The sequence below is a fragment of the Trematomus bernacchii genome, unplaced genomic scaffold (genome assembly GCF_902827165.1).
Source record: "Trematomus bernacchii unplaced genomic scaffold, fTreBer1.1, whole genome shotgun sequence".
Taxonomy (NCBI): Eukaryota; Metazoa; Chordata; class Actinopteri; order Perciformes; family Nototheniidae; genus Trematomus; species Trematomus bernacchii.
This window is the reverse complement of record NW_022987727.1, coordinates 11253791-11272475: the sequence shown is the minus strand read 5'-3', so window position 1 is coordinate 11272475 and position 18685 is coordinate 11253791. Positions and strand designations below refer to the sequence as shown.

The 18685-nt window shown below is 42.0% G+C and overlaps 1 protein-coding gene across 8 annotated transcripts in view; it reads right to left on the bottom strand.

Moving 5' to 3' along the window:
* Positions 1-18685, bottom strand: part of tns2a (tensin 2a) — a 67340-nt gene that overhangs the window by 26401 nt on the left and 22254 nt on the right. For all 8 annotated transcript variants that reach the window (XM_034145270.1, XM_034145275.1, XM_034145273.1 and 5 more), the window contains exons 2-3: positions 13322-13427; positions 12953-12990 (exon numbers count right to left, since the gene is read on the bottom strand). In XM_034145270.1, coding sequence (XP_034001161.1) covers positions 12953-12990; positions 13322-13427 — 144 coding nt within the window. The remainder of the gene's footprint in view (positions 1-12952; positions 12991-13321; positions 13428-18685) is intronic.

Sequence of the window (18685 nt, the reverse complement as noted above, 5' to 3'; positions counted from 1 at the left end):
CCAGTGCCCAGTGAAGGGGCCTGCTAAGGGTGGCAGCTAAGCCAGAACAAACACACCACACCAGATTCCATCTCCCCAGGCCAACACTTACGCACAAACTTCCTGCTAATAGACCTCCACCCATCTCATCTCTCCGTCCAATTTTCATCCCCTTTTACGTCCCCTCTTTACTTTGCCATTTTGTATAGCAGCTTCTTTTCTCCCTTATATTTCTTCCAAATGTTGTACTTTCCACTTCTTTGTTTTCCTAGTCTCAATCCAATTTCTCCTCACCTCAGTCTTGCTTTGTGTATTCTCTCAACCTCCTCTTTCTTACAATCTCAATACTTCCTTCCCCTTTCTCCGCTTTCTTTTTTCTACTCTAATCGATTTCTAAGAAACGCCTTCCTGTTTGTCTTCCTCTTACCTTTCCGCCTTCCCCCAAAGCTTTCCTGAAATCTTTTCAGCCTTCCTTTTGTACCTCCACTGTTGTTCTTACATCCTCATGGTCCCTGGTCTTTAAGTGTCTTAAACTGGAAGGTCATAGGTTTGATTCCAAGTAACCAAATATCCTTGAAAAAAGACAAAGACCCACAACATGCTTGTCCTAACATGCTCCGGATTGTGCTGGTTACATGCCTAAAATGTTCTTAAAAACAAAGTAAAACAGTGAAGAAGCTTGAGAGCAGTACAATGACATCAAAGTGAACAATATGACTAAAGCAACAATGCATACTACTTACTAATGTATTACTTACTTATATTTGTAATAGGCTTATGTGTTTGGTGTGGTTTGTTGGTTTCTTTGACAGTTTGTAAGCAGGATTAAGGAAAAGAACGACTGGCCCAATATGCATGAAACTTCGTATAAGGGTGTAGCCCTAGTTGTTACGCTGCCCTCAGCTGCCTTGTTTCAGCACAGTCCAGCTGGTGACTCCAAGAGAGAGCCGTGACCCCCAGAACCCTCAGCATTCCCCCCCCCCACACTTTCCTCCATCCCTTTCCCTGCCCTCTTCCTTCCATCTCCATCTGTCAGCCCTCTTTCCTCTCCCTATCTGTCCGCTTTTTGTTGGCAGTGGCCCTGGGTCCTGCAGCCCTTTACAGGCCCTTTGATCCATCAAAGCCAGACAAAGCATGGCTAATGGATAATGCACAGCTCTCTACTCTCAACGCATGGCTTAAGAGCTGTGGGTTCCAAGAGGGATAACTAGGGCTGAGGTAGCAGCCCTGGTATGTTATTAGTGTGAGAAACTGGTGTGTTTGTGAGAGCCTGCCACAGTGAGTTTGAAAGTGGGGCAGTATATATGCGTGTGAATAGAGTGCCACAGTGACGTGTCCTAAAAACCCGGAAGTAAGCTTCTTCCGGTTCCTTCGACAAAAACCAATGCAATTTCTCCATAGGATTTTGGAAAATAGCTCGAAATAAGGTCTGTGGTTGACACACATTTAAAGGTAGGGTAGGTAAGTTTGAGAAACCGGCTCAAGATACACTTTTTGTTATATTCCATGGAATGCTCTTAACATCCCGATAGCAATGAATATCTTAAGTGCTTTGACAAAAAATCCATAAAAAAATGTCATCTGTGGAAGCCGTAGTACTGTAAAAAGCACGACCAATCATTTTAGCCGGCCCGGCTAAAATAACTGGATGGCCTTACCTGCCTGTCAGCCTTCCATCTGTGCACAAACTTATCTCGTGCCCTCATTGGTCATGTGCGCGTTCGTGTGTGTTGGAGGAGGGGCTCTGTAAGGAAGTGGCAGATTTTCTCCGGTTGTGTATTTTCAAATTCTAGCGATCTCGAGCCGGTTTCTCAAACTTACCTACCCTACCTTTAAGAGACAGATCACGTTTTGTTCAGCCGGATAATCTCCACATGTCTACCCTACTTTTATAATTTTCGAATCATAAATCTATCGATCATAAATCTATCCATTAGATTTATGATTCGAAAATTATAAAATAACCGGAAGGAGTTTACTTCCGGGTTTTAGGACGCGTCACTGTGGCACTCTATACAGTATATTTAAAAAAAGTAGGAGAAACGACTATGGCTGTAACTGTTTATTCAGAATTACTGTTTGATCAAATGTTCAATCTGTTAAGACCTGTTTTTAACACACTGTATGCTCAAGCAGGTTGTTCCTTGGGTGTTTCCAAAATACTGTCCACATGACCCATTTCACTACACAGCTTTCCCTTATTTTCTTTTTTTGTTACAGCAGCCATTTTTTGATCCAACACTTTCTGAAATATTGTCGAGTGTAAAAACTATAGGTCAACGTTGACATATTTTTCATTACATAATTAAAGTGGACATACTATGCTCATTTTCAGGTTCATATTTGTATTTTGTGTCTTTACTGTGACATGTCTACTTGCCTTAATGTTCAAAAAGCACTTTATTTTTCTCATACTGCCTGTGCTGCAGCACCTATTTTCACCCTCTGTCTGAAACCAGAAGCTCTGATTGGTTAACTGGCCGGCTCTGTTGTGATTGGTCAACTGCTTAGAGATGTGTGGAAACCTCTGCCCCCTAGTACGTACAATGTTTTGAAGCGCTAGCCAATAGAAGCACGTGTGATACATAGTGATGTCACTATGTTACATAGGTAAACAAAGGAGTCCAATGGAGGCATTTTCTGACAGGGGGGAGAGAAACTCCCTCTGGAGGGAACTTTGGGATTTACAATTTACATAATGAACATGACCTAACTTACCCAAACATTTCATTTGACCCCAAACCATCTTCTATCCCTTAACCTAACAATGTAGTTTTGTTTCAATTCGCAATGTTAATGGGTTTGAAACTGTGACTGTTTCACAACATGCGCCTGATACTGTCCCTCGGTCATTCGGAGTAAATGGCAAACAACCAATTTGTCATTTAGGTATGAAGACATGATAAAAACTATGCAGCAAGAATGTGTTGTAGATAAACAGATAGTGATCAGGGTCTAATCGCCCTGTAGCTACATGTAAACACAAGCCACATTTGCTTTGATGGTTAGCCTAAATAGTGTCCCCATTCCTTAAGCTCTCTTGGGAGAGCCAATCAAAGGGCACTGATGAAAGCTGCAACAAATCAGCAGTGAAAGCTGATGCTGGCCGTGACCTTGAGACCTTTCATCACCATCATCAGCGATCAAGCTATAGAAGAATATAGCGGGCCTTGAAGTAAACGGAGCATAAAGACCCCAGAGAGCAATTTCTTCTCTAAACAATGTTAGTAAGACGGGTATGTCAGCTTCAATGAAGTACCTACAGAGAAGTGGCTAGACACATGACGGTACAAATAGAACAAAGCAACTACTGCCATGCTAATTTGAACATACATGTTGTACAGTAATAACAGTAACTCCATACCCCTCTCAAGATGGCATTCTGGTAATGTACCGTTAACTACATGTTCAAAATACCGAAACAGTCCTATACTACCTTCAAGGCAATATTGCTCAAGCCTGTCAAGAGTACACCTGTTTTCTGTCATAGTTCAAATTCCAAACAGACGAACAGTAAATGGAATGTATGGTAAAAGCTGTCTGAGCAAATTAAAATCATTCTTACGCAGGGGAAAATATGTAACGGAGATGGTTTTTTTCACAATAACTTACAACTGAGGTGGGTTGGCAATCACATGCTCTATTGGACCTGTTGACTAAAGCCCTTCTGGTTAACGTGGATGAAAAACAGTACCTTTGCTCCTGGCGTTTGTATTACATCCTGTGATGCAAAGCTTCGAGGGTTAGGGGAGCAATTTCTAAAAACATGAAAAACCACTTACTTACTGACTTTACTTAAATAAATAGTCTGGAAAGCTGTTTGTCATGTGGCTTCATGTGCAAGCTTGGGGAAGACTTATGTAATAGTTACGACTTAACAATTTATCACGCTTTATCAATTAGGTATCTCTGTTTTAAATCCTCGCTTTGGAAGTCTAGCCAGCCTGACTAAACCTTTTTTTCTCTAAATGGTTGCCAATGGCATTTCATATTATATTAAGTTTTTCATATTATATTAAGTCCATGATCCCATTAATATAACACTGGGACAAACATTTAATATAAGATTACATTAAATAGGAGCCTAATGCTTTCCCCCCTTTCCTGTAGTGTGTTTTGTATGTTTTTGTGCATATAAATGGTCTGCAAAGGGGGAGTTTCTCTCCCACACATCCCCCCTCCCCCCCGCCTGAAACTCTTCGGTTACTTCTGTAACATAATGACATCACTATGTAAACACTCACGCTTCTATTGTCATGCGCTCCAACATTGTGTACGTGATTTGCTAAGGGAGCGTGACATCTCTACGTTTTTGATCAATCACAACAGAGCCGGCCAGATAACCAATCAGAGCAGACTGGGCTCTGGTTTCAGACAGAGGGTGAAAAGAGGTGCTGCAGCACAGGCAGTATGAGAAAAATAAAGAGCTTTTTGAATATTAAAGCATGTAAACATGTCACAGTAGAGGCACAAATACAAATATGAACCTGAAAATGAGCATAATAATGTCCTCTTTAAAACCTTTTTTATGCATGTCTTGTGGTCAAAAAATGCCGCTGGTTGGGTTTTATGACAGGGCTGAGAGTGACCTAGCTTAGCTTTATGACTATCCTTCAAATGCACCCCACATGTCTAATGCCCCTTAATCATGACAAGGTGGACTTCATGAGAAAACCACAAAGCACCCAGCTTGCACGAGGGGACTTCAAGGCAACGGTTAAGCAAAAACAACACCCATGGGTGAAAGACTTCTATCCTCCCGACTTAGGAGTCCCATATCACACTTTTTAGCGCTTTACTGTACGTGGGGCCAAATCACAAAGCCTTTATCTGTGTTTCCTTTCTTTTTTCTCCTCTTTTTCTCCCTGTTCAGCACATGTTTCCCTCGCTCGGTCTTTGTCTCTTGTTCCCACACTTTGTTTTGACCCCAAAAGGAAAGAAAGGGGTCTGTGTCTCGAGCTGTTGCGTTTTTGCTCCAAGCAGCTGAGAGGGAAGCCGAAGATATCGCAGGTCACATGGGTCCCTGTGTTGGAGCCTTAATGACCCGAGGGGATACATATCCCTGTTGTGGAGCTCTATTTTGACTACAAAGACTACACACACATGCACAGATGTACTCGTGAAGCTTTGCAGATGGAAAACCGAAACAGAAATGCATATTAGGGGCAAATTCAATACGATACGGAGACATTTTGTAACAATTTGAACATAAGTGATACTGGTCCCTTTTTTAATTGGTGTTGTTTTTCAAAAATAATGGTCATTATAGATTTGATTTAATCGCAAATGGGTTAAAAGCAAACAAATACAAATATGTTTTTTAACAGCACTGTTCTCATCCACCCATCTTCACCCTCCTTCCCAACCAAACAAGGGATGATGGCTGTAAGCTGGACAAAAATAGATGAGGGTAAATAAACAAAGCAGGAAGCCATGGGTTGGGATGAGATTGGCAGAGATCAACAATATAAAAATGTCCTGTGAACCAATCAACACGCAGCATTATTACAGATCTCACAGTCCTTCCCTCTCTCTGCGGTTGAGCATCTGTCATTCATCCTGTTGATAAGTAGGCATGGATACGATTCCCCAAAGCACTACTTCCACTCCTCTACAACCTCAGCAGTGTTTAACATATGGACACAAATACATCCTTATCAGTCAGACATTCTGCTTTAGGACCCATCCCCTTTTGCAGAGCTCACAAACAACACAGTGCGGATAAGTCCTTGTCTTGTCTATCTGGGATTTATCTGTTAATTCAGAAGTTTAATTTATAGAGAAGCAAAAAGTTTAATGCTAGTTCATAACTGTTTTTGTAGATATCACCTTAATCTGTGATGTCCTGCACCAGCGTGGGTGTCAATATGTAAGATTCCCATTAACAGAGATATCTAAACGGTCTCTTCCTGTTAGATATGACAAGGGCCAAACCCACAGCCCAATTAGTGCTGCTTACGCATGCACATACACACGCATGCGCACACACGCACACATGCGTGCACACACAAACACACTGCGGACTGGCGGAGGTCCAATTTGGCTAACGTAGCTATCATGCTTATGGTTTTAGCTCTCATCAACATCGCTAACTCACTATTCATGCCCTTGGTCTCTCGCTACACTCACACATAAAACGCACACACAGCTCTAACTCAAAACATGCTAGCCTATTTCGGCAATTACAAGAGCTGTCTGTGATAAAGCGATGACTCAGGAAGGACACTCACAGTCTCTGTAATGTTAAATCTATACAGTTGGATCGTGTTATCCTGATGACTCACTGACAACATTGAAGTTCTGGTGAAGTGCAGAGTCTGCAGGGTGCCTGGGCCCAAGGCAACAACCTCTAACTCACTTATATTAATCACTATTTGATGTCAAACATATCCCCAAACTACATTTCTATGATGATTCCCACCATTTTTAAAGTGATTAAGAAGATGGTTAAGGCACAGGAAGCAATCTGTAACCATAAGCGTTTGGTAGTTTTGCCTTGTTATAAATCTGACAGCATTGTACTCAAAAAACGTTTAACACTTAGCAGTGGTGGAGAAACACAGGACACAAGTCCCTAGAAGACAAAAATGTCTACACCAAATAACATGTTATGTTTTTTCACTTTTTCCAGAGTAAAATCTTTTTGACCAACTTCAGTTCTGATCATAACACCATGTTCATCTATTTTCAGAATTTTAGTAGAAAAGCATGCATTTGCCTAATAGTAATAGAATGCATTGAGGTTCAGAGTGTCTACTTTTGCTACATGCTTTATTATAGTCTATTTATAGGATCAGAGGTTGAACCCCAACCCAACCCTAAACAATATGCAATTGCCAGCGATGATATCAAAATGTTTAAATTAAAAGCCAAAGATGTTACAGCAATGAGTGACATATTCCTACAGTAACATAATTGCAACTATCAGGAAGAGATTTGACCCTTTGACAGGAAGTCTGTAGGGTGGGGGGGATGCTGGGTCAGCTGTGATGTTAGAGCTCAGTGTTTGGAAAACATGGAACATGAGGCACTTTTCTCTACCATGACTCCATCATTCCATCTCCTCATCGCTTCCTCTGGTCTGTGTCTGTTAGCTGGACAATTTGGACTTGAGGAAAATGGCCCCAGCAAAGAAAGCAGAAGTAAAATGTGTTTGCAGACTGTTTTCTTTACAGTCTCTCTTTCATCTAGAAAGCATTTTCTTTGCTAAAAATAAAGAGTTCCGGACTTTAACAGCAACTGTCCTGATGAAAGGGTTTTTTACGTCGGAAAGCTTTAGGAAGGTTATGTTGCTCTTCCTCTCATTCCGGCATCGTCCCCCACTTCCGTTCTATCTATCTGTACTTGATTGTACATCCTCTTTTTGTAAAACGGAGCAGGCAGTGCAAACAGTTCAGTGCTTAGCCTTGATGTGAAATGTTTTTGGACATGTTCAGTGAATAAGGCTGAAAGACCTGGGGGATCCCGATGCACAGGGAAGCAGGGATTGTAATTACTGTGATCTACAGCTCTGCCAACATACACCATCTGTAAGATGGCTTATCACTCAACTATTATTCCAGTTGGTAAAATAAGAGTTTAAGTCTCTTCGCATTTCCAATGCATGGTACGGCACGGGTCTTCTCAACTCGAGTCATTCCTCTTTGTCAAAAAGTTGATGTTGGGATGTGGTAGCGAGCTGGGTTAATACTAGAAGGTGAAGTACAATGCCTACATTGAGATGGATACATTCCCCAGTGGCAAACCAACTAGAGCAAAGGACCTGGTACCAAAGGTGAGCTTGAGTAGACATACTGTATATAACGATAATGATTAAGCACGCACACATCTTGTTAAGGCCCTGACACACCAGGCAGTCACCAGAGAACTCGCCGACACCCGACACCGACAGTTCCATCGACGAGTTCTCCTGCGTCTTGGCCGTGTGTCGCACTGGAAATCACCGCAAAGACTTCAGCCGAGCACGTACGAACTGCGCATGCGTGAGTGGCAATAACTCTCCTTACCAGCAGGCGGCGGTAGTGTGTATTCGTCATTCAAAAGAGGCAACAACCGGAAGACAGAGAAGAAGAACAGACTGATATAAACAAACAAATAGTGTGTGCGTTCCATTTTCACTCTCGTCCATCGAAAACATGTTTTAGAATATAAAAATACATGAATGATGAAATGAGCACATAAAGTGCAGACATACTATAAAATCACAGTTAATAGACCTGCATCTGATGATCGCAGTGTTCTGGCGGGTGTGTAGTTTATTGAGTCAGCAATGTAATAATGGCCACTTCTTGCTAAATTTACGATGAGATGAAAAACCGGACTTGACCAAACAAATCACGGAGCTCTCAGCAGAGGACAGCCGGGGACGCTCCCGCCGATATCAGAGATGTCCCTGCTATGTGTGGGAGGTAGGGATGGGTATCGTTAAGGTTTTAACGGTACTACTACTTTTATCGATACCGCTTATCGGTCCGGTCTTTTAACGGTACTCTTATCGGTTCTTTTGGAGAGAAAAATTAGGTAAACTAACTATATGTTGTATGTCAGGGACTACGGATGGAAATTAGCTCAAAGCTAAAATCCGGCATATTTACACTTGAAGCATTATTTGTCTAAAGTGTTCATTAATGTGCATTGTCCCTATTCAAATAAACAATTAAATGAAAATTAACAAATTGTGAACAAAACTATCATTGCTTTTTATTTAAATGAAATACATAATATTTAACATCAACAGAAACAACAACGTTTTAACAAATCATATTAAATAATCTGATGACAGAACTGTGAACAGAATGGCTGAAACTTTAACAAACTAAATAACTCAGTTCCCTGTAATCATTAACCCATGTTTGAATCATTGAGTTAGCTCCGTGTGTTGCTGCTAGCATACATAATATACCTGATGTGGAAACGTTACTCGTGGATGGGGCTACAGAGCTACTAGAGAGACAGTCGAACCCGGTGCATTTCTCCGTCTGAACGTGGTGCACTTTTGCAAGATGTTTAGACAAATTGCTCGTGTTACCGCCCTGACATGCTAAACTCTTATTGCACTTTAGGCAACGAGCGAGACGGGTAAAGTTTAACCACACCTCGGAGCGCGTTCTCTCCGCCATCTCCTCCGTGTGTGTGTGTTGCTGCATGTAGCAGCTGCGTGTGTGTAAACTGCCCCGCCCCCTCGCACACAGGCGGGGGAGAGAGATCTCTCGTCTGGATTGGAGAGATCGAAAATACTAAAAATGACGCATTTTGCAGTCTTTTTGCGTATTAGAAACGGAGTTGGCGACACTAAAACTGCAATATAATGTTTGTGTAGCAATAATACACATGACATATTTTTTAGATGTCTCCAGTACCGATAAAAAGACCGATAACGTCGGAGCTTAACGGTACCACGGTCTTTAATAATTCAGCCCCGGGGCCCGTTTAATACCGGGGCTCGGTACCCATCCCTAGTGGGAGGTAAGAGAGGACATTTAAGTGCTATGTTTGATGTCTTTTAAGTATCACCTGCTGGGGTTTAGCTGCTGTCCTGTACCTTTTTTAATCGTTTGTTTACGTCCCTCACTTCCGTTACGCTTCTCATTTGCTAGCTGAACAGCTGATCAGAGTGGTTTCTTGGCCCGATAGCTTGTGTCCGACACCCGGCCGATTCAACATGTTGAATCGGCCGGGTGTCGACCGTGAAAGGCCAAATAAGGCGTGTCACGGCCGAGGGTTCGGGACACACCAAATTGACTTTGGGCGACAAGGAACCCGTTGTCGCCAAACAACGCAAGACGGCCGATATCGGCCTGGTGTGTAGGGGCCTTTAGAAGGGTAACTTTGGTGTTTTTCAACCTGTGTTTTAGTGACTAATGGAGAATGGTCCTTTTGGAAATTGCTCGGTATTGAGAGAGTGCAGCATTGTGCAATGTCCGTCCACTAAAAGGGCCGGTTTTTGCCAACAGGCTTTAGTGGTTGACAGTGTAATGAAAAGCGCCCTGAAACTAAATACCGTTGATTTACCTTTCGCTTGATCTGAACAGATTTTTAATGTATCCAACAAAGACTGGCTCAAGCAGAAATCTTTGTTCTCAAATACTGCAAGAGATTACTTGTTGAGTGCTGGTATTTTAAACGTATGTTATAACGGAGCACAGAAACGGTGGTTTGACGATTTTGACAATTCCTAACCAATTTATAGAAAACAACATCACAACTTAAATTGCACTTGCAAAATCAATGGCAGAAATTGCAATTGGATATTTTCCTAAAACCTTTCTGTTAGCACAGTGGACGATGTTGAATAAACTCCGAATCTGGATGAATTTTAAGCTTTTAATAAAATGTGATGAAACTCAAAGCAAACCTAATCAAACCTATTCAAGGGCAACAGTCAGCTGATCAGCGTATACAGTACATGGAGTCAGTAACGGTTCCCCCCCCCCACCTAGCAGAAAGGCCTCTTCTTCCCTAATTAGACAGACAGGCCAGTCAACTTGTCACGGACTGTATTTCACTCATTTTAATCCCTTCTTCTCCCACTGTTCCACATTCCCCCTCTCTGTATCTTTCCCGGCCTTCCCCACATCTCTTTGCCCCTGGCCCCGGGCATTCTCCCTCTCTCCCCCAAATTCCCTGTTGACTAGATTTTCCACTTGGGTTAGAAAGATAAGAGGAACTGTTCTCTTAGAGAAGCACATGCTGAAATAAAAACAGTTTAGGGCCTTCTGTTTGTTTGAGTGCAAGAGAGAGAGTCTGTGTTTTTTTATAGAACAGAGATGGGTCAGCTGGGGGCTATTGACATGGGGGCAATGAGAAGGGAACATAGTTAAAGAAGGGAACACAAAAACATAACATTTACAAAACAAGACCACCAATAATCACACATTTTTCTCTGTAGGAGGGTTTTTCCAGAAAACCGGAGCTGACAGGATTCTAGACAGTGTTGTATAATGAAAGATTCGTCACCAGCTTTACAGTAAAGACAGCGGTGGATTTGTAAATAGAAGCCTGGGGAGAACAGGATGGCTTACAGATGACAGAGGGCTGATATCCAGATGTGTGACTGCACACACACGGGGTTAATATGCTCATTGAGGAGGGTAGAGGTGGTTCATTCATATGCAAGGTTATAGGTAATAGCTCCCAAATGTAAATCAGGTGCAAGTGAGGCAACACCTTGAACTAAAAATACTTTTAACAGCACTAATGTGGTCATTCTCTGTAGCAGGAGGGCTAAAGCTAATTAGCTAGGCAGTCAGACAGCTGGGATCTGTTATTCAGATCTATTTATTATGCATTTTACAATTCTAAGTGTAACAGATTGATGCCAGCCCAAATCCATCCTTCCTTAGACTCCCCCCTTCACACGAGGTTAGATAACAACGGGGATGAACACATCAGCCAGATCCTCCCCCGCCCTGCCTTATCTGACCTCTCCCTTCCTGGGAAGCAACGATGGATATCACAATCTAACAACCAATCAACAACCATAAACACCATGAGACAGTCACAGAAAGGCTAATAAACAACACCCTGTTGCTTTCTGTAATCAGTGGCATTACGTTTATCCAAATTAATTTTCACAATCAGCTCGCTTTAACCATTTTCAGGTTTTATCTTTCCAAAAGAAGATAACATTTTGAAAAATAAGATGTTCTGATGACATGGTTGTAGCCTTTTAGGTCCTGTTCAGACCACCAGCCAAACTGGTTGTTGTCCTATCCAGACTGTATCCACATTACTGTACAGCCAAAAAAATGGTTAAAATGCAAATGTTTTGCTAAATTGGATTCAAACCATGTTTGGTGTTGGATTGATTCCAATCAGATTTCTACAGTTGCGTCCCAGCCCAGACGTTCTGGTTGATCAATTCAGAAGAAATGAGACACACTGTGACACTCTTTATGTCCCCTGACTTCAGAAGTATTTGCTCAAATCTTCTCATGTTGCTGAGGCGTCAAATGACACATAAAAAGCAATACATGTGTTGCATTGCAAAACAGAAATATCTACCTTACCTTATCAAGCAAGAATACAAACCTACATCACAAGTCTAGCAAAACCCTGGTTTTACTTTTTTATTGCTTGTGCCATCCTTTCATCCCTGAACTCATCCTCATGGCTCCCTTCAGATAATAGACGTTAGGATGGGGCAACGCTTGAGGAATGAGGCTTGTCTTTGCCACATGCCTTTGCCCTTAGCTTTCTTTCTCGCCCGCTGCCAGCCAAGGCTCCCTGTTCCTACCCCCTCTTCATCACTTTGGCCATGGCTAGCATTCCCCCCCTCTGCATCCCTCTGTCTATTCATTACACCATCCGCTCCATCAATGTTCCTTTCACAGAGGCAGCACTGTGGGTGCGAGCGAGGCTTGCAGCTCTTTCCGAGGAATGCAACTGAGCGGTCTTCTGTTGGCAGAGATCTCGAGACTTCTGCCCTCAAAGAGCAACTGTCATGTATTTTCACACCTCACTAGCAGAACAATGTACTAAGCAGTTTGGATAACCATTAAAATGTTATTCCGACAGTCTAGGGCAGTCACATGAAAATATGACCAAGGATGGATACCTCCCAGTGGTCAGCCTGATTAAGAAAGATTAGAGGGTCAGCATTTCGGCTTAACCTTGAATTAGTAGGGTCATGGTTGACGATGACTGCACATTTTACCTCTTACAGAGCAGGTTGTGTTCACACTAGGGATGTCATGAGAACTGACCCTCCAACAAGTCAATGCCAAAATCTGGCATTGACTTTGTATTCAAGAGATTACACATTTGGGTAAATGCAAGCAACATCACTTTCAATGCTGTCTACAACTCTATCACAACTGATTCCTCTTGTAATTTGGAGGCCATAGGTGGTCCACCAAGAAAATGTGCAATATGTGCAACTTTACAGAAACCCACATGGAAATGAACTGTATAGTGGGTAATTAAGGAATACAATTGGGTTAAATACAAAAAACTCAAGTGGGTGGATTCTTACCTTTGCCTCACACTTTCTGTGGGTTGCTGTCTTGCATACTAAAAGGAAATAAAGAAATAGATGTTAAAATTAGTATATAGTAAATTGGATTCAATTCGAAGTTTCAACTATAATTTCCATTGGATTTTATAGCGTGTATTATATGTGGTGCAAGAATAAAAAAAATGAAAGGTAATGTGATTCATGCAGGTTTAAAGCAAATGTGGATGATTATCATTTTGGATACCATCATTAATCTGAAATATTTTGGCAATGAAAATCGCTAAATCAATTTCTAATATTGGTCCTCTTGGTCCTTCAGAGTAACTAACTGCAGTTGTGAGAGACCAAACTGTAACAATGATGACAACACATGCTTGCAACATTTACCTCTGCAGAAGGACCCAACGTTGTCCACGTTCTGTCGGCACACGCTGCACTGTCGCTTCTTCTTAAAGGTCTTTTCCTTGAAGACGTGAGGTTCTCCCTTCCCCCCCTGTGCACACAAAACAAATAAGAATGGAACTCAGTTAGAAACCTGATACAGTATCAGACATTGGGACACAGTTTGTGGTGCTGCCTCATCTCAAGCAATGCAAGGGAAACCTTGTTTGACCTTCATCCAAGCGTTTCATTTGGTTAAACCTCCATACACTTCCATCTGACGGATGAAAACAAAAAGTTGGACTTCCCCAAATATTTTCAAAGAAAGATACAAGAAAACAAAGTTATGGCTCGTGGGTTAGTGGACTGTAATAATGACAGGATCGTGAATGACAGACATAGTTTGTATTTCACAACTTTGGCCACATCCATTCTCTACTCCCTTTGGCTCTTGAACTTCTGTTCTGGTTGTGTAACTGTCTTCCAGTAATAATCCTTGTGGTTCCCGCCCATACCACACTGTAATCCTTAGTGTGTGGGTATGTTTCAGTGTGTGTGTATGTGGGAAGTTTTGGGAAAAAGAAAAAGGAGCAAATGTGTTCGTGTAATTCTTAAAACGAGATAGAGGAAAAGTGAAAGTAAAAGATTTTGACTTATTTTCTTTCCAATGTCAATATTTGTCACAATGTCTGCTAGTGTGTGTATATCTGTGTGTGTCTGTGTGTGTGGTAGCCAATCCCGCCCAGTTTGCAGCACATTTGCAGCAGCCCCATCTGCGAGGCTCCACTAGCACCCGCACTCTGTTCACTCCTAGAGTAAATATGAGTGTGAACCATTGACAGTATGAAAGAAGAGGATGTAGCTTTCAGGTCTGAAAAGAGTTGCCTCCAAACCTGAAATGTTTATAATGGCCTGAAGTTGAAACTCCATAAGTTGCAAACCTGCAGTATATTGTAGGGTTAGGGTAAGTATAGATTGTATAGGAGTCTGATAAAGTGACCGAACTTCTCATTTAATTTTGTACCTCTGTTAACCTGTTAAGCCCTGAGCCTGTTTTTCAGGTCTCAGGCTCGAAAATAACATTCCCAGAACAAATGACTATAACTTCACTTCTAAAAGGGGTAAATTAATAATCTTTTTTCTCAAAGCAATAATACACCTGTGAGTTGGATGTAGAAGAGTCAGAATCAATATAGATGTTTTTATAAAGTAAATTCAGATTTAACATAGTAAAAAAAATTAAATTACTGTATAGTTTCCGTCCAAAGAAAAACCCATTACTTATAGTGAAAACCACCCTTGAATGATGGGATAGTAGACTAAAAGCTTTAGGAATCCAAACTATAACATATAATAAGTACCCTGTATCAATATTGAAGCAAAACAAGGGAAATTTGACCTTTTTAGAGAGGTTTAGAAAAAAAAAAACCACCTCTGGGGTCATTTGGGTGTATTTGCCATATTAGCACAAATCTGAATTTTGAACGTCATTTGTGTCACTACGTGCCTTTGCGTACCTCAAAACATCAAAACAAAACACATATTTCATCTACACGTGTTTCTTGCCAACACTCAATGGAGTAAACTACGAGACATGTAAAAAAAAACAAAGACATGAAGCAGCTACGTTGCCGTTTCGCTCCCTGCAAAAAATCTTTGGACTTTCTATGACTGATTGAATTGGAGCTGGCCGAGCCGCGCAGGACATAACCGACGGACCTGTGAAGCTTTACACGAGGCAGAGGCTTAGATCACTGGACGACAGAGTTGTTCACCGTGTGCACAGACAGGGTTAACGTCGGTATGAACAACAGAATTGTGCCAAAACTCCGCCAACTCATCTCCATCTACACCATCTCATCTGAATATGGTCACTTCTTGTGAGGCTTCAAAACGTAGCAACAAATCATTGAATGACAAATCATGGGATGATATGACTGAGTATGTCCACATTTTGTATTTTATGGAGCAAACACCCAACAACATCACCCCAATGACAACAGCGAGATGTTATTGGCTACTCAGCGTCCATATTTCCATAGCTTTGGATAATTAAACGGACACATAAAGGGTTTTTTGTTTTCTATGTGTGCTTTTCCTCCATGGTAACAAAGAGAGGGTAATGTTTACACACTTTTCTCTCATTATTCGATTGCTCTGACTCTGTTCTAGGGACTGGACAGTGTTTGGACAGCTGCTTGCCTGGCATCACCCTCTGCCAGCTGTGTTACATGGCCGCTGTCCTGCTCCAGTACAAGTGTACTCCAACCACAGCAAACTGGATGGTGATGGAGTGGGTGGGTGGCTCAGGTGCAGGTGGTAGGCTGTAATGTAATATAGTTTGGTCAGGGGGATTGACGTTGCTCTCTAAAACCGTGTGGGCATTACTCTTGGAAATTGTATTTTTCTTGTTATATTTTTATCTGGCTCGGTATGTCTTGGCTTATTCCAGTTTTCGCTTTTCTCACAGTAACTAAACGGAATCTACACAGACAAGACGTTTCATAAACACTTCTTGTGTTTGATGAATCCTTGATTTGGCTACCCTTCCTTACTCCCAAGTCTTTCCTGCACACTAAACATACAAATTGCTGCTTTGCTAATTTAACAACCTCATGTTGGCTATGCTAATTACTTCCACCCTGACATTCATGCCAACTGGCCACACTATTTATATTCTACAGGTTTTTTCATAGTATTTTTTTCATTCTATATTTGTTTATTTTACATATTCTTATATATTTTTTATCGTATATGGTTTTCTTTGTTTGAATGTTTGCAAAATTAGCTTTCAACTTTAATCACTACACCAATCCACCAAAGTGAATTCCTTGTATGTAAAAACCTTAAAGGTCACCTATTATGCAAAATCCACTTTGTCATGTTTTTTTATACATAAACATGTGTCCCCTCTGTGTAAAGAGATTCTGAAAGTTTCAGGAAAAAAGATTCGCTCACTTTTTGTCCTAATCCATTTATATAAAAACCTGTCTGAAAATGAGCTGATCAGATTTTGTCCACTTTATGAGGTCATAAAGATTTTTTGGCTTGTGCTACCATTAGCCAATCACCAACCAAGGTAACCCCCCCACACCCCCCCACCCCCCCACCTTGTCACCTGAATCTCCTCCTAGAGCACCATTAGCCGTGTTCACACCGGAGTACTTTTCACCGTACTTTTCGCGTTTAGTTCCGTTAGTACCCCTTATGTCGCGTTCACACCAAAAAGAGCACTTAATCTCGGGAACTTTTACCCCCATTTTTAGTGCCTGCTGAGAGATGGTACTTTCCTGGGGGAAAAAAGTGCCCCAGTTCCGATTGGCTGGGCGAATTGCAAACCACGCCCCGTACAACTCTGAAATGTTTTGTAGAGCCGCTGGGAGTCCCAGCAGCTTCTACTGAAGCCAGTCCCCAACTCCGGGGACTTCCGGCCGGGGACTCCGGGTGGCAGTATACGCCGTGAAGTTGTTTGCGGCCTGCCAGTAAACCCAAAGCAGAAGAAGACGAAGTGACGTCAGCGGCTCATTTGCGTAATCTTCCCTCAGGGAAAAGTACTCCGGTGTGAACGCGATCTGTACTAAATGCCCTGGGGTAATAAGTGCCGGGGCTCTGAGTGCCGGCACTAAAGACGGCGAAGTACTTGGTGTGAACGCGCCTATTGTTTTCTCTCTCATGCGGCTTTCACACCAGCGCTTTTCCCTTTCTAGCTCCTAGCTAGAGCTTTTCTGGTTCAGCTCCGGTTTCCCTTTTCAGCTCCCGCTCTGTTCACACCGCCCAGCTGCCGCTGCTGCGTCATGACGTCACCGTTTACATCGCTGATTTTCTCCCCAACGGAGCTCACAACAACAACGGGGGGGGGGACTGCGTCGGGTCGATGATCATGTTGCTTTTAATCATACGAAGCCAGATTAAATTAAATAACGACTTCTCCAACCTTATACTTTTCTCCAGAGTGCCGTGGTTCATTGTTTATTAATGTGTTTCAGCGGCATTTACCGACCGCTGCAGTGCTGGCTGCTCTTCCACGGGAGTTTATTCTCCCGTTAGCTCCGGGTTAGCTCACACGGCTCTAAAGTATTCACTGTCTGACTGTCACACAAGCAGCTGATACATATCCCCAGTTCCCAGAATGTGTTCACCGAATGTGTGTCAGTCTGAATTGACGGAGCTGGAAAAGCGCCGGTGTGAAAGGGGCATCAGAGGGGCGTGGGGAGTGGCTCCTTATTTTTCGTCTAAAGTAACAGACAGAGAATCAGCACTTTTGAAACAGGGCTGAAACAGAGAGGTGTATGGGATGCTGCAATGCATGATCTGTTTGGTATTTCGAGCCAAACACTTCAGGGACATGTTTTGTATATATATCATACCTATAATAAAGTAATGAAAAACTATTTATTTTAGATATAAGCTTTATTAATAGGAGGATGTGCAAAACAGACAAACTAATAAGGCTTTATTTAAACATTAAATAATACATTAGGTTAAGGTCTTCTTTTGAATAAGAAAAAAGCTTTGGGGGTATCTATAGATGACAAAGTACTTAACGTCTTATTGCTTTCCTGCAATGTTAACTATGTTTAAGCACGTATTTTAACTGATATTATACATATGTATTATACTCTTATAAGATGTATGCAGGGTTGGGTTGTAACGGAATACATGTAACGGCGTTACGTAATCAGAATACAAAAATCAAGTAACTGTATTCAGCTCGCGTTACATTTGAAAAAAACGAGTAATCTGATTACAGTTACTTTCGTAAACCTGAAGTGAATACATTTTGGATTACTTATTGGAATTATTGGTGGAAAGATTTCCTCACAACATTTAATATTCATTACTAAAGGTACAGCCGAATCATCACAGCGCACAAAACCTATTATCGCCGCAGATGGACCAAAAAAGGGAGCGTTTGAAAAAAATGTGCGGGTCCGCTCAGTGAAACAATAACAACGAAACATGGAGGAACAAAAGTCTGCGTTTAAACCGTGTGTGTGTGTGTGTGTATAGAGGTGTGTGTGGTTAAAACACATCAGCCTGCGGTCGCTCTTTAGCCTTTCTAATGATTCTGAAGGTAAACGCAGTGAAGGCGGTGCGTGAAAGGCGGTGCGTGAAAGGCGGTGCGTGAAAGGCGGTGTGTGAAAGGCACTGCGCGCTCCTCTTCTCAGAGGCTGAGTTCACCCTCCCGCTGCCTCCTTGTGCTGCAGAGATTTCATGAAGTGCCAATCCGGTGCTTAAACAAATATAGCTCTACACCCCTGGCCGAAATGTCCTTAAAATGAAGTCAGAGTTCGACATTTTAATTCATGTCCTGCCAACACTGGCAAGACAGAAGGCGACACGCCCGTTCTAAGCCGTGTCCCTCACTCC